The 17,341-nt window shown below is 44.7% G+C and overlaps 1 protein-coding gene across 2 annotated transcripts in view; it reads right to left on the bottom strand.

Annotated features, from left to right (window-relative positions):
- Ank2 (ankyrin 2, brain) overlaps nucleotides 1-15,256 on the bottom strand; it is a 578,741-nt gene extending 563,485 nt beyond the window's left edge. Inside the window, exon 1 of one of the 2 annotated variants that reach the window (XM_006500891.3) lies at nucleotides 13,577-15,256. In XM_006500891.3, coding sequence (XP_006500954.1) covers nucleotides 13,577-13,648 — 72 coding nt within the window. In that variant the 5' untranslated portion in view covers nucleotides 13,649-15,256. The remainder of the gene's footprint in view (nucleotides 1-13,576) is intronic. The other variant, NM_001327938.1, reaches the window with a different exon arrangement.
- Nucleotides 15,257-17,341: the final 2,085 nt, after the last annotated feature.

Genomic DNA, 17,341 nt, shown 5'->3' on the forward strand with positions numbered 1-17,341 from the left:
AACCAGTCGTGGTGACAAACACACTCCTTATGCTCTGTCCCCTCCTCTACAACCGTTCTTTGACAAGTTCCTCCCCTGGTCTTAATCGTGCTTCCAGCCCTTAGTGGTCTTTAGGCTCCATTCTCTTGGTCACTTCTGAATTCATCAAGCAAACAAAGGCCCCCCTTGTATCGGATCATAAAACACCACGGAGACGCTCGCACTGTATCCTACAGTTGGAGTTCCCACTGTTGAGAGTATTTGCATCTGTGTTTCCAGGCTTCAGCATGACAGCTACCATACGGTGGTGGCGTCCCATGTGCTATTTCAGGGTGCAGGCTTCCATGTCTAACACGTGTGGGTGTGGATCCCCTATTCTGCCGTTTACTTTTCTTTGATCGTGAGAAATCTGCTAAATCTGAGTCTCTTCTTTCTTCCTTCCTTCTTTCTTTCTCCCTTGCTGGGGATCAAGTCCAGGGCCATGCACAAACAAGACAAGTGGTCTAATGGTGAGCAACATCACCAAGCCTTATTACTTTTTTTGAAATAGGATCTTACCCTGGAGCCTAGGCTGTCCTCAAATGTAAGATCAATCTACTGCTTTCTTAAGAGCTGGGATGACAGTATGAATAGCCAGGCCTGACTCTCCTAGTTCTATTTTGTTTTGCATTGATAAATACAAAATATTGTATTTGTCGATGGTTGGTTGATTGTTTTTTGTTTGTTTTGTTTTGTTTCTGAGAAGAAACTCAAAACTTGCTCTGTAGACCAGGCTGGCCTTGAACGCAGAAATCCACCTATCTCTGCGTGCTGAGATTAAAAGTATGTGCCACCAAACTAGCCACCTAGTCCTTGCTTTGCTTTTTAGCCAGACTCTTGATTTTGTTTTTTTTTTGTTTTTTGAGACAGGGTTTTTCTTTATAGCCCTGGCTGTCCTGGAACTCACTTTGTAGACCAGGCTAGCCTCGAACTCAGAAATCCTCCTGCCTCAGCCTCCTGAGTGCTGGGATTAAAGGGGTGTGCCACCACGCCCGGCCAGAATCTTGTTCAGACAGGATTTGAACTGCTGGCAATCCTAGTGGATCAGCCTCCCAAGTGCTAGGATTCCAGGCATGCCCCACCACCATTGGCCTCTTTATCTCTGACCTGTGATCATTATCATGCCTGAGAGTGAGGAGATAGTAGACTTGAAGAGCTAGCCACAGAGGTTCAGATACAAGCCAGCTAAGGAAGTTCGAGCATCCGGAGTGGATATAATTGACGCATGATGAATGGAGTCTACAGCCGTACCGTCCTGAACTCCCATCGATCTCGTCTGAGTCTATGAATGGTGCTCTCCAGCCTCAGTGGGAACAGCTTCCGGAAATAAAAAGGGTTCACAAAATCAAAATTGCTAAAAAGCCTAGAAGGATGTAGGATGCTTGCAAAATGTTCAGGCAAAGCATCCCTCTTGCCACAACAAATGAGTTGGTTTAATCTTGCTGGCGGTAGAGCTTCGGCCCAATCTCTATAAGCAAAGAAGCGCAACGAATGAGGGCAGAAAGGAAAGGGCTGCTGAGCCAAGGCGCAGCATACGAAGGAGAAGAGCACGCGGCACAGTGAGCATCGTGGCCGTGATTAGTGCATATGATGTTCAAGATGTACGTGCTTATACTCAGTTTTAATAAGGATTTACTCTACTTGTATTTCTCTATGTGTGTGTATGTGTGTGTATCTGTCTGTGTATGGCATGTGTATGGGGTTGCGCTAGATGCCGGAAGAGGGATATCACATCCCCTGGAGCTAGAATAACGAGCTGTATGAGACAGACATGGGCTTTGGGAACCATACTCTGAAAGAACCGCGAGTGTTCATAACTGCTGAGCCAGCTCTCCGGTTCCACCACTTTGCTAGGTTTGAGACGTCATCTTGCCACTGTGTTGCCCGGACAGACACGGGGCTTGTGGATTCCAAGCATCCTCTCCCTTTACTTTTAGGGTGCAGGAACTACAAGCCAGTCCCTGGGCCTGGATCAAGTTCACAGTGAGAGGTAATACCGCAGGTCTGTGCATTCACTATCTCCCCTCAAGTCATGGTCGCTCCGTGGGTGCAGCAAAATGCTCTCACCAGGAAGCCATTTCCAGAAAGGGCTGTACGCAGCATGTTCAATACCCAGATGAATAAGGGAGAAGTTGTCTGACGAGATGAACAGCAAAAGAGAAACTCAGTTTCCATAATGCCTCCAAAAAGATATCGGTTTTATGAGCCCATCTTAGGACAAACTTGGGGTGAAAGGTCAGTCAAATCCAGCTAATACTGGATCGTACACCGCAGAAGAAAAATGACGATTCTTCCTCATAAGAGTTGAATAAAGGTTAATGGGTTTGAAAAAATTGCATTTCCAGGAGTCTGCCTTTGAATGCCAAGTGCCTGGCAGCAGGCCATCCATTATATAGGGAAGCTGGAGATGAACAGCTTGTGGGTAAGATGCTGTGGAAGAGACCCGGAGATTTACTTCTTCTTTAGTGAAGCATACGGGTTTTATTTTAATCTTTTAATGGCTTTTTGAAAAGGCTAGGTAGAACTTTGTGAGGGTGGGTGATTCACATATCCCCCTTCCCCACTGCTTTATGCGGCCACTCTTCCATACTGCCCTTAGCATTCAATTCCTCAGATCTCTCTGTCCCCCGACAGAGAGAAGACAGAGGTGGGGGTGGGGAGGGAAGAAGGTCCGAGGGCTATGGTGTTAGTTCAAGCCTGGGCACATTAGTAAGACAGTGTCTCAAAATAGAGATTCAAAGAACAACTAGAAATGTATTTCAGGGCGAGGACTTGCATTGCACCATGAGGCCAGGTATTCAATTCTCAGGACCTCACTGAAGGAAAAAAACGTTTAAAAAACAAAACAAAACAAAAAATAAAAGACACGAAAACAAACAAAAAACAACAAACAAACAAACAAAACTGTTTGCAAGGGCAAATCAAGAAAAACAAAGTAATTTTGGAAAATGCCAAAAGAAAACTCATTACTTTCTATGTTAATTAAAAAAAAAAAAAAAAGATCCTAAGAAAAATTTAAACCTTTCAATTCTGCTCAGGTAAAATCAAAGAATGTTTGCTTAAATTCATTAAAAGGAAAAAGAAGTTCCAGTAAGCTAGGTCAGAGAACCACTCCAACTTTCTTCCTGCTATGCGATGCCATGCACAGGACCATGACAAGCCCCCCTCCAGGGCTGGCTGGGACACTCTTCTGTCCCTCCAGCCCTGTCCTAAAGGAGCCGTTTCCAGTACTCTCTCACAGAAGAGGAGCTACTAGTCTGAACCTTAACCCAGACAGTTCAGTTTGCAGCCTTAAAACAATCCTGAAATGATCCACAAAGCAATAGTTTAGAGCATCTAAGCCAGGCAGTGGTGACTCACACCTTTAACTCCAGCATTCAGGCGGCAAAGACAAGAGCATTTCTGGGTTCGAGGACTCCCTGGACTACAGAGCTAGTTCCAGACCAGCCAGGGCTACACGGAGAAACTGTGTCTTAAAAAAACAAAACAAACCAAACCAAATAAAAAACAACTACAACCCTATATACTCACTCTCAACCCCAACCTTAGCTTAACAGTCACCAAGGCCAAGTACATCTATGTTCAAGACAAAAGACTATGAGAAATCCCAGGTTCAATCCTCAGCGTAGCAAATAAATAAATAAAATTTATGAAGAGGCTGGTTAGACTCACATTTATTGTTAGTTTGGCAAGCAGATATATAACGGAAGATTTTTCATAGAACATTGACAGCAGTAAAACACCCCAGAAATGGAGGGATAACCCCATACTTTAAATGTAAGCACGTGGATACAAATAGGATTAGCGAATACGGCTGATGACGTAGCTAAGTGGTAACATACTGACATAGTTTGCATCATGATGCAAACTATTCCTAACACTGAGGGGAGAAAAAAAAAAGACTGACATAAAAATAATAATAAATGATAATGGCCCTAAGACAAGAAATTTTAGAAACCTCCGCAAAGGCATTGCTGGGAAATAACAATATGGAATTTGAGTCTTGCTAATGAAAAAGCACAGAACTTTGTGACCAAACCCCACTCTATTATGGCTTTGTTATTCCCTATTAATTCCCTTATTAGCATCGTAAAAGTTCTGAATTGAAAACATCTTCCAAAGCATTGTTATGAAAAGATAGCTGGGGGGAGGGGGGGTGTGTGGAGAGATGACACAGAAGTTCAGCTCATCCAGGGGACCCCGTTCCTTTCCCTGCATCCGTACAGCACTTTCCCTGCATCCGTACAGCACTCACAACCACTTGTAAATCCAGTTCCAGGTTTTCCAATGCCCACCCCTGACCTCCAAGGGCAGGAGACATATACTTGATGAGTGGGTATACATGGAGGCAAAACTCTCATACACATTAAAAATAAAACAAAACAAAGAAAAACTACCTGGGGCTAATCAGATGGCTCCATGGGTACTCGATGGATGCTTACAGGGCCCCACCATGCAAGCTGACAGCCAGCCTGAGTTCAGTCAGGCTGAGAACCTGGCAGAAGAGAGAACAACCTCTCCACAAAGTGGTCTTCTGCCCTAGGTTTCGTTTTAGAAGTTGAGCTCAGGGTTTATCACTCACTCAGTTATAACCCCCAGGCAAGCAGGCAACATTAAAAAGGAAACAAACAAGAATTAGCAAAATATAATAAAGCTTAACTGGAAATTGTATACCACAGGTCAAAAGTCCCTATTGTGTTTATCGCCTTGAGTTTCCCACGTTGTGGACGTCAGATATGGATGAGTAAAAAGCAGCCTTTGATGGAACAGTGGTACTCCCGGGAATGATCCGCCTCTCCACTCTTTCAAAGACTTACCTATATTCGATAATTACACACTGTTCTTCCATTTTGTTGTTTTGTTTCGAGACAAGATCTCACTCTGTAGACCAGGCTGGTCTTGAATTCAGGGAGATCTATCTGCTTCTGCCTCCTGAGGGCTGGGATTGAAACTATGCACCACCACACTCAGCTTTACAATACATGTTTATTTCAAAAGCACAGTCTAAAGCAATGGTTCTCAGCCTGTGGGTTGTGACCCCTTAGGGACTGACTTCCCCTTTCACAGGGGTCACCTAAGATCACCGGAAATGTCAGATATTACCTTGTGATTCATAACGGTAGCAAAATTACAATTATGAAGTAGCAATGAAATAATTCTTATAGATGGGGGGGGGGGTGGGTCACCATGACATGAGGAACTGTATTAAAGGGTTGCAATATTAGAAAAGTTAAGAACCACTGAACTAGAGGATTGTAGAGGTTGAAATTGGAGTAGTTTACTCCTCCCATACAAAAACTTGAGAGCATTCTTCCATAAATCCTTCAACTTGAAAAGCACAGGAAGGTGGCTGTGGTGGTGCATGACTTTAGTCTCAGAACTTGGGAGGTAGAGGCAGACAGATCCTTGAGTTCAAGTCCAACCTGGTCTACAGAGTGAGTTCTAAGACAGCCAGAGCTACACAGAGAAACCTTGTCTCAAAACACCAAAATAAAATAAAATAAAATAAAATAAAATAAAATAAAATAAAATAACACAATAATATTGTTTTAAAACTTGTAGTATAGTGAATGACAATTGGCTAACCAAAATGTAAGAATCAGGAGATTCAAGCAAAAATTATTTTTTTTCACAACATAAACATGTGCATCTATCTATCTATCTATCTATCTATCTATCTATCTATCTATCTATCTATCTATCTATCTGTCTGTCTATTATTTTGAAGACAAGCTCTCTTGTATTCCAGGCTGATATACTTGGGAACTCTGTGTTCCCAAGGCTGACTTTAAATTATTTTAAATATTCCTGCACTTGTGTCTATGTGAGGGTGTGGGATCCCTAGAACTGGAGTTAAAGAGAGTGGTGAGCTGCCGGTGGGGTGCTGGGAATTGAACCTGGGTCCTCTGGAAGAGCATCCAGTGCTCTTGACCACTGAGTGGCCTCTTCTACCTTGACTTTAAACTTTTGATCCTCCTGCCTCCACCTCAAAAATGCTGGTATTACAGGCATCTATGCTACCACTCCTGGTTTAAGTGCCAGGGCTCCCTACCTACTGAGCTACATTTCCAGCCTGTAATGTTTCACTACTGCTAAATCTTTATACAATTCTATATCACCCAAATGTTTATTACGTGTTTGCTTGCTTTGTTTTGAATCTTTGGTAGAATATTTTTGGCAGTGCTGGGAGAGCAAAGCCAAGGCCATACTGTATGATAGGCATAGGTAAGCAGGCCACTACTGAGCTGCAAGCTTAATTCTATTTGGTTTAATAGTTGATGCCTGAGATTAATTATTGGATTACAAAATGAATGCTCATGGTTGACTGAGACTTACTCAGACAGCAACAGGGGAATCTTACAACTTAATGCTGGCTTGTGTCGACCACCCAGGAGAACATCTGCTTCTCCTTCTGTGGTCATTAGGAAAGTGAAGAAGTGAATATTTATTGAGCATTTGTTATAGAACAGTAAAAACCAGTATTTACGAGGAACGGGCACTAAGCCAAATGCATATGAAAAGTATATTATTTAAACCTTAAACAAATTGTATTCAGTTGTCTTAGTTAGGGTTTTACTGCTGTGAACAGACACCATGACCAAGGCAGCTCTTATAAGAACAACATTTAATTGGGACTGGCTTACAAGTTCAAAGGTTCAGTCCATCATCAAGGTGGGAACATATCAGCATCCAGGCAGGCATGGTGCAGGAGGAGTTGAGAGATCTATATCTTCATCTGAGGGCTGCTAGCAGAATACTGGCTTCCAGGCAGCTAGGATGAGGGTCTTATTTACCACAACCACAGTGACACATCTACTCCAACAAGGTCACACCTACTCCAACAGGGCTACACCTTCTAATAGTGCCACCCTAGGCCAAGCATATACAATCCATCGCATTAGTAAGATACCAGTATGACCTCTACTTCCAAAGTGAAGTTAGACACAGACAGGCTATGTAGCTTGCTTAAAGTTACAAAACTATTAAGTAATGAAGGCAGATTTGACACAAGATGCCTACCACAGCCTTTGCTATCAGTCTCTACACTCAACAAATAGTCATTGGGTTTCAGGGTATACAAACAGGCCCAAGGGGAAGTCCCACCACATGCTTGAGATCTGTTTGGCAGGAACTCTGTGTCCTGACTCCCAGGGAACAGTTGAGAAAAGATGATGGAAGTTATGTGTGACTGAGTCTCCCGTCTCCAGGCACTCCTCACTCAGTAGGAAGGGACATGCTCAGAGGAAACTCACAGTGGGTGGCTGTAGGTACAGATGTCTATTGAGCTTAAAGGTGGCACAGCCCTAACACTGTCAGATACTTACAAGCAGACCCACATCCAGATCTCTGGCCTATTAAGGAGATGGCACAAATCAAGTGTAGTGCTTGATACAGTGATTCATGAAGAGGTGACAAATCATCCCCTATAAAATAATTTTTGACTAGCACTTGTCACAATGGCAAATACCAGGCTGAGTCTGGTTTGACACCAGCTTACTTTCTATCAACTTAGCACCCACTCTCTGTAGTGGGGCATACTTTCAAAGAAGGCTCACACAGCATCCCACACGCTGTTCTTTTGATGTGACGTTACTCTCCAACTCTGGTGTGTATCAAATGCTCACCTCTGGATCCTTCTCCTTGAATCTGGGTGGACTTGGAACACCTTGACCAACAGAATACAGCAGAGGGATGTTGGGTGGTTCCAGAGCTACGTCATAAAGATGCTTTTTCACTTCTGCAAAAGTGTCCCAGAACTCTTACACTTAGCATATTCTGTCACCACACAGTGGGAGCTATGGGTCAGTGTAGAGAAGATTCACCCAGTGCATGCAGGGAGGAGCTGAATGGGAAATGGTCTGACTCCTGGTCATGGTTATAGAAAAGACTAAATAAAACAGGTGTGAACAAGTCTGGGTTTGTAAAAATTCACTGCATTATAATACTATTTACCTCAGTTACTGACTTTTTCATCCTTGGCACTGACCGTTAGCCATCCTGTTGCTCTTGGGGACAGTAGAGGAGGCTCCTGCCACACAGTTGCCTGGGTCTGAGTCTTGGCCCTTGACATTTGCTTGCATGGCACAAGCAGATTATTTAATCTCCTGTGCCTTCTTCACCCCATCAGTAACGGGGATTATAATTGTACCTGCAGTTTCCATCAGTGGTTGATAAACTGATTAGTCACAGAAGGTGCTTAGAACAGTGCTACTTTCACGGTGAAGCTGGTGCTCTTTCACGGTGGGCGTCATGGTGGTAACGGTTATCCCTCCCTTCCTGCAGTGTCTCTGCACGGGCTTGGCTCTGACCCCATCCAGCACTAGCTTTGTGACAAGTGTCAGCTTAGATGATTCCTCCCCCAACTGAGGAGTCGTCAAGCTGGTTCCTCAGTCTAACCAAACTGTAGGTTAATGAGCAAAAATGCTTGATTGCTGCTATATGATGCTCCTGTGTCTGCAGTGATTTGTTATGTAGGAATTGATCAAGAAAACTCCCCTTTCCACTGCGAATGAGGCTGCCTCTTTACCAATGACCTCTCCTGACCTTTCAAAGTGCCCAGTCTGTTCTTTGTGACCTCTTCGTGCCTTCAAAACCAGCCACTTAGGTGAGTCTTTTTTTTTTTTTTTTTTGGTTTTTTGAAACAGGGTTTCTCTGTATAGCCCTGGCTGTCCTGGAACTCACTCTGTAGACCAGGCTGGCCTCAAACTCAGAAATCCACCTGCCTCTGCCTCCTGAGTGCTGGGATCAAAGGCGTGCACCACCACGCCCAGCTTGGATGCATTTTTTAATTGGAGTTCCCTCCTCTCAAATAACCTTAGCTTGTGTCAAGTTGACATAAAACTGTCCAGCACACCAATCCTACCCCTAGACAAAACCATATCCAAGAGAAACATAATCTTATTCTCACATGAAAACCTATATAATAATATTTAATAGCAACTTCATTCATAATTACCCTAAGCTGGACACAACCCAAAATATTCATCTAGTGAATGGCCAGGAATGTTAGACCACACAATAGATACAACTCAGCAACAGCAAGGAATAAAATGTTGACATACGCAATAACTTAGATGGACTTTACAGGCTGAGTGGAAAAAAAAATCAATTTCACCTGGATGTATTCCAGGTAATGCTACTTATCTGACATTCTGGGAAAGGCGAAATGTAAGGTTGCCTAGCATATACCAGGTCCTGTGTTCAGTGTCCAGCTCGGAAGAAAACACGGAGAGACAGAAGCAGAGACAGAGACAGAGACAGAGAGACAGAGAGACAGAGAGAGAACAGAACCCTGGCTGGCAGGTGTCACATGTGGGTGGAGTGCTGGTCAGAGGGAGTGTTACATATTACAGAGTAGTAGAGCTATGCTGTACCTAGATGGTGATCATTATACATTGAACATTTGTCAAAACTTGTTAAACTACATAAAAGAGAATTTTACTGTACACAAATTAAAAGCAAAATGTAAAACCTGGCATAGAAGCACAGGCCTGTCATTCCAGCACTATGAAGAGAGAGGCAGGAAGATCAAGAATTCATGACCATGCTAGTCTACATAGCAAGTTCTAGACCACCCTAGCCTAAGTAGGCCCTGTATAGACTTGTCAGGCTGCTAGGGATACACCTCATGGGATACACATACATACACAAACATCTTTTTGTTTGTTTGTTTGTTTGTTTGTTTGTTTTTTCAAGACAGGGTTTCTCTGTATAGCCCTGGCTGTCCTGGAACTCACTTTGTAGACCAGGCTGGCCTCGAACTCAGAAATCTGCCTGCCTCTGCCTCCCAAGTGCTGGGATTAAAGGCACACGCGCGCGCGCGCGCACACACACACACACACACACACACACACACACACACACACACACACATCTTATATAAAGCTCTGTGTTTGGTCCCATCACTGAACAAAAAGATGTTATATTTTGAATTTTCGTGTTCTACAAAGTGTTGGAGTTTTAGGAAGGGTCATCTGGAGGCCAAGGATGCACTTGAGCTCCAGATGACACGTGCCAATAACTCCAAACAAGGAAAAAACTCTCTCATTTTATATTCATAATAAAGTTCAGAAGTGTTCTTTGCGTCTTTGAAACTCATAAGTCAGGCCAGGAAGACAGATATCCTGCACCGTCAGCTTGTGTTCCTTCATGCATCTCTTTGTGTGTGTATTTATTTCCTTTTGGTACAAAGGACTGACACCATGGCCTCGAAGCACTAAGCAACACTGTATCAGTGAGCTACCCCACTCCATTCTTTTTGTTAAGACAGGGTCCAGGCCAGGTCCACACTTGCTTTCAAGCTGAAGATGATCTTGAATTTCTCTTGCTGCTGCCTCTACTCCCAGTGCTGAGATTCTAGGAATGTGTCACCATGTCATCACGTTACCATGTCACCACCCCTAATTTTATGAGATGATCAAACCCCAAGCCCCGTGTTTGTGGTAGACAAGCATTTTATTAACTAGTCTCTAAGCATCCCCCAGCCCCATGATTTTAAGATAGGATCTGGTTGTCTAGGCTGGCCTTGGACTTGTGATCTTTCTGCTTGAGCCCCCTAAAGACTTGGGACAAGGAACATACACATTATGAGCCCTGTGTTTATTTTTCATTCATTTTCTAACCTCATAAAGAAAGGGTTAAGAAATGATACTTTGGGTTAGGCCTTTACTTTTATCACTTGGGAGGCAGAGGCAGGCAGATCTCTTAGTGTGAGGCCAGTCTGGTCTATAGAGTGAGTTCCAGGACAGCCAGAGCTACACAGAGAAACCCTGTCTCGATAAACCAAGTCGGAGGCCACCTGGGCTCTGGGAAACGCTATCTTCAACAGAACCAGAGAGAATGGAGTGGAGTCTGGGAAATACGACCAAAATACAACATAAGAATTTCTCTAACTTAAAAAAAGGAGAAAAGTTGATGAATGAATATATATCAAGCAAGTGAATTTCAACATAGCACATTTTCTTTCTCTCTTCCTTTCTTTTTTTTTTTTTTGTTTTGTTTGGAGACAGGTTTTCTTTGTGTAGAAAACCTTTCTGGCTATTCTGGAATTCGATTTGTTGGCTCTTAAATTCAGAGATCTACCTGCCTCTGCCTCCTGAGTGCTGAGATTGAAGTCAGGCACCATTGCTGGGCAACATAGCATAGTTTCACTCAAATTACTAATGAAACATACTAATTTACCAATTCTATTTGCTATATACACATCAGAACTTTTGAAAAATATTTTTATTTCTGAATTTTCGACACATATTAAAATTATGATTAATGAGTGTATTACTAAACGACATTAATTTGCTTAACTATAATTCTGACTCCTTTGGATTTCTGTGCTTTTTAATTATGCTTTTCTCCCCATATAGCTCAGAAAGAGAAGAAGGTTCATATTTTAAGCCAGTTAAGCCCAGAATTCACCTGATAAAGAATGAAGGACACAAAGAAACGTGTCCCGGAAACTGTGACACAGTTACAACACAGTGTGACTGGAACATACAACAGCTCATCATGTAGCTGGATGATCCAGCTATATCTTCTGTTTTGCTGTTTCTAATTTCTTGAGAATCACTTGCAAACAAACAGAGGAGATTCTACTCTGCAGCCAGAGGTTTCAGTTCTACCTGACTTCAGATAAAGGGCAATGACCAATCTGGGCAACCCATTTCTACATCCTATGCAAATTAATGCACCAATCACCAAAGAAGAGTACTGGAAGGTCAAAAAAACCGAAACCCTGCACAGAGGACATCATGGTAACTTCCGATGTTACAGCATTATGTCATTTTGCACAGCTCCTAATGAGGTCTTCTCAGTAAAGGATCCACTTTATGAAACAGCAGTGACCTTTCAGGCAAATTTTTCCAAGTAACTATTTTCATCCCTAGTATATCTAAGGTCAGTAAAAGTGTTCTAAATATAGAATAAGGCTTCACAGAAATATTTGTGTGTGCTTATATTGTATTTAAATTAGTATACTTAACATTTTACTTCCTAAATATTTGCATCTAAGTGTTACACGCACATAATAACAAAATTAGCCAATACAGTTATAAAAATGATTTTTGCTTAGCATGCGATTTCTCTTACATGACAAACAGTAGCATCATATTCATTCTTACATGCATAACTACTTCTAACCCAGATTTAATACCTGTTCTCACAATTCCAAAGGGAAAAAAATAACTTGAAGTGCAATTTAAAATACTATCATAAAACTAGAATCCTGGCCCCATAAGGATTTCAAACTCTAGCAATTCCTTTGGAAACAGACTGACATAAAAAGAAATTCTCGTTAAATTTTAGGTATTACATTTAAAACCTCCATTAAAAGAGTATACCGTAATGCAACTCTACCTAGAGATATCAGGGGCCAAATGAGACAAAGACCTTGTTAAGTGTTAACCAAATTTTCCTATCATCCATTCATAAATTAGGGGGTTCTGAGTGTTCTTCAAAAAGTTCACAGTACTAGGAAAGACAGCATTCCCTTCTGTTGGGAATTACCTTTCTGTCTAATAGTAACTATATAGTTACTCTGTTTCTAAATAGGAATCCAGTTCTCTTTGGTAGTTCCTTCCTTGCCATTAGCAAATCACATCTCAGAATAAAATGCCATCTGAACAGGCAGGAGGGCAACCTTCCACTGTGAGGACCTAAGAGCTAAGTGAGGAGGAGGTCCTGGCTATGGTGGCAGGTGCAGAAAGCCTAGCCATGAAATCTCAGACCACTAGGGAGTGGAGTACCACGCTCCCAACCCCGTCAGCCCCCACCACACTTAATTTTTAGAGATAGGGTCTTAACTATGTAGCCCCAGTTGTCCTGGGATTTCCTAGGCAGACCAGGCTGACCTCAAACTCACATGGACTCTCCAGCCTCAGCCTCTGTAGTGCGTGGGCCGCCATGCCGGAGGACCACTACTCCCTTTTAAAATTATTAAAGTATATATAACATAGACAGAAAAATAGGACTTATTCAAACAGCCAGACAAGTGGGCAAGCCCTTGTTGCGGTGCTGGAGGGCTGGGCAAACTGTGAGTATCGATGCAGGGCGAGCATGAATACCTTCCCTACCACTACATGACTGCAGTTGTTGGGGTAGCCGTGTTGAAAGTTGAAGTCCCTTCTCTCCTGTGGGTGAGAAGCCAGCATTTGCAGCCACCCCTGGCAAAGGTCCTAAGAAAACTCCATTCAGGGCTACAGCCCCATCCTAGCACCCTGAGTGGCTTCTAACGGTATAGCTCTGCAGTGGGTCATGTGACAGCTGGGTGTGTGCCTCCTTGCAGCGCAGAGAGATCAGTTTGCGGGTGTGCCTGAGTGTGTACGGACAGAAGTTACACGCCTGGTTTAGGAAGGCGCGCGCGTGGGGGTTGGGGGGTTGAGGGGGCGTGAGTGCAAAGTGGACGTTGAAAAAGGTTTCAGGAATACTCCTGGGCCAGGCGAAGTGCACAAGCTCGCATGAATGGGTTCCCTGTGGGGCCAGCCCCTGTCCCCTGAAGTCGATGTCCCGGTCCTTGGGGGAGGCGAGGACCTGGGGGACAACCCCCCCCCCGGCACCCAGCACCCACCTGACGGATCCGCGGGGGGTTCTGCGGGGTGCAGGCCCCTCCCTCCGGGCCAGGGGAGGTGGGAGAAGCCATGTCCACGCTCTCGGAACTCCTTCCCTCGGTCAAGTCCGGCTGTCCCGCGTGTCCTCGTCTCTTCCGCTCCCGGCCTGCGGCGTTCGGGCTCACCCGGGGACCCGCGTGCTTCTAGGCGACCGCAGAAGGTCGGCCTTGGCCGCGATCGCCCGTGGAGACCTGCTGCCCGAGCCCACCTACCTCTGCGCGAGGTGCCGTGGGGCCATGGTGCGCCGAGTGGGCTGCGGGCTGGGCCGGCGACAAGCGCTAAGCGACTGCTGCTGGTGGCGCGGGGAGAAAGAGGAGGGCTTCTTCCTTCGCCGCGCGCCGGGAGAGCGATGAGCTCATGGACAGCTCCCAGAAATATGTCTATATGCACCACTGCCTGCCGGAGCTCGCGAGGTGGGTGGGGATAAGAAGCTCGGCTGCGCTCCCGCAGCCCGGGAGACGTCCCCCGGGAGGCCCGGCTGCTGCTCCTCCCTGCCCCGCGCGGGCCCGCTCCGCTCCCATTCACTCTCACACCCGCTACACGCCAGATCTCCTGTCCGCGTGGGCGAGCCACCCACCCACCTCTAGCGCATTCTTTGTCCTTCCAACCACTCCCTCCCAATGAGGAACAAGTCATTTATATGAAGTGACCAGAATGTGGAATACCTCTGTGACCTTAGCTCCTGTCCAATGTGAACTGAGGAGGGTGAAATGTCACAATCTGTGTATCTTTCACGCTTTGGGCGTTTCCTCTTCCCCACCTTTTCCTTGATGAGAAAGAGCCTTCCAGCTACTCTTCCCGGTGATGACTTGGCTGCCTTTTCTCTAAGGTACCCTGAACACTTGCATAGATCCTGAAAGAGTTGGGACCCAAAGGACCAGGTTTAGCAGACCGGCGCAATGGCTGTGGCACAAGTCATGCGTGCTGCGGGATGGCTGGCCTACTTTGCGTTGCTGCTTCCCTGGAATAAAGCTGGAACTACCAGGAGTAGGGAAAATCGCCATCCAAGTACCTCTTTAGTGATGTCCCACTGAGATGGAAATTTCATTTGTTTGTTTTTAATAGCAGCAAGAGCTGGAATGTAGCTCAGTATATCACATATTTGCTTGCTATGAATGAAGCCTTGGGTGCGATCCCCAGCTATGGATAAACTAGGCGTGGCTGTGCATGTCTGCCGTCCCAGTACTTGGGAGGCAGAGATGGAAAAATCAGAAGTTCAAGGTCATCTTTGGCTCTACAGTGAGTTCGAGGCCAGCTTGTGGTACATGGGACCATGTATAAACAAACAAACAAACAAATAAATAAATAAAATCTAGCAAAATGACTTTCATGAGACGAGTTGTCCTCTCTCCTGCCATTTATTTTCCATTTCCTATGAATCTCCACACGGATATATCTCCAGCTTTAACAAAAGAGAGCCGAGCTCCATGGTCCGTGCCTGGAGTCCCAGCACGGTTAGACTGAGCCAAGAGCATCCTTGCACAGAGGGACTAGGGGACAAGCTGGTTACCATGAGAAGACACAAATGGTCCTGCAACCCAGATGGACAAATCCTCAGAAATATCACTAATTATTGATGCTCTTGGGTCCCAAATTTGATCATCTGTAGATCTTATTGATTTTTACAGTTCAATCATATCTGCATTTTCTCTATTCTTCTCATTCACACCACCATCATGGCTCAACATTCTAATACACACAGCATAAAACCGGGCTGCATGTTCGCACCTGTGCACTGCACAGCTTGAAACAGATCTAGAAAGAGAAATGTCGTGTCTGGGACACGACAGCCTGCCCTGCCTTTCCCATCTTCCTTACTGCATCCCTTCTGTGCACTTTGCTCCTCTTGATGGGATTTGTATTCACTTGTTTATCCTTTGAGGCTCACCTAGGACTTGAAGGCAGAGTCCACGAGAGCACGGCCGAGCACCTTTGGATATTATTATATCCAGAAAATGTTAAAGATCCGAGAATCGTTGCTAAGCTTCTTTGGAAGGTGAGCACCTTTGGATATTATTATATCCAGAAAATGTTAAAGATCCGAGAATCGTTGCTAAGCTTCTTTGGAAGGTTGGGAAGCCATGCTTTGACTTCTAGTTGATAACTTAAAAGCACAAACTTTTTCTACGTGTTACAGTTTCTCAAGTGCCCATTAGAAATTATACATGTCTGGGCTTGGGGTGGGGGATAGCTCGGTGATATCATGCTTGCCTAGAATGTGCAAGGCAACGCTAATGGATATAGTGCTGAGGACGTAGCTCAGGTTTATCATTGCAACTGCTTGTGCCTCCCTCTCCATTAAAAGAAACTCAAGCCCTCACCTAGGTTTGGTGGCATACACATATAACCCCCCCCCCCACACACACACACACAAGATATAGAGGAAAATCAAGGTCACCCCCAATGTTTGAGGTCAGCCTGGGCTACATAAAACTCTATCTTAAGGAAAATAAGTAAAAAGTAAAACCTATATAAGCAGTATCAGGCCCAGTAATCTTGGCCTCTGGCCCACCCGAGAGAGACAGCTATTATCCTCTTCCTTGGTGATAGCCTAGGGCAACTGATGACAGCATCCTCTCTGCCTCTGACCTCAGCACTAAGCATTCCATTCTCCGACCTTTACTAGCTTTCCAGCTGACCTTCACTATTGCCCCATCACCAAGAATTCATGTTTAAGGCAGGGGGGGGGGAGGTTGCGGGGGGGAACTAAAGACAGGGTTTCTCTGTGTAGCCCTGGCTATCCCGGAACTCACTCTGAAAACCAGGCTGGCCTAAAACTCAGAGAGCTCTGCCTGACTCTGCCTTCAAGTGCTGGGATTAAGGCATGCACTATTAGATAGACCCGGCTTCACTTCCTTAGCCCTACTTCCTTCATGCTGTCTCTGGTCCCTTACACGTCCTCCATTTCTTCCTAAGTCAGTGAGATTCCATGAACTATTATATTGTTATAGTCACCAGTGGGCATAAACTTCAACTTACTCCTGTTAGCCTATGTCATAATCACATGGCAAAAATGTATCTTAACCGTGTGCGTGTGTGTGTGTGTGTGTATGTGTGTGTGTGCGTGTGTGTATGTGTCTGTGTGTATGTGTGTGTGTATGTGAGTGTGTGTGTGTGTGTGTGTGTGTGTGTGTGTGTGTGTGTGTGTGTAAAGATGGTTCAGTGATTATGAGCACATATTGCTCTTACAGAAGATTCCCAGCGCCCACAACAGTTGGCACACATCTTAAGTAAACTGGGCTTTCTATCTACTCTAAGCCTGTAACCACGCATGCCCTGTGTGCCTGGAGAAAAATGAGACCTCCGCTATTGGTGGCCATTTGTGCTATTGGTGGCCATTTGTGCTATTGGTGGCCATTCATTTCAAGAACATCACTGGCAGAGTGTGGCAATCCTATTGCGCCTATGAATCAAACTCATTCTCCCACTCGCCAAGACGATTGTTAGCAACTTCTCTGTCTTTGACCTTCAGCTTTTTCATTCTCAGCTATTGACCTATTTTACTCCACAGACAAGGAGTGAAAAACACAATCCCACCATTTCCATCAGTCTGCCAAGATTTCGAATGCCACATCCCTTATCCCATTACTCTGATGAATTAGGCATGCTGTCATGTGACGTCAAGCCCTCCACTTGGGCATTTGAGGATAACTGATCTTACACTTTAAACATTCTTCTTGCAGGACACTCCTCTTCCCCTCCTCTCTCTCTTCATTCTCCTTTGC

This window comes from Mus musculus, chromosome 3 (genome assembly GCF_000001635.26).
Source record: "Mus musculus strain C57BL/6J chromosome 3, GRCm38.p6 C57BL/6J".
Lineage (NCBI taxonomy): Eukaryota > Metazoa > Chordata > Mammalia > Rodentia > Muridae > Mus > Mus musculus.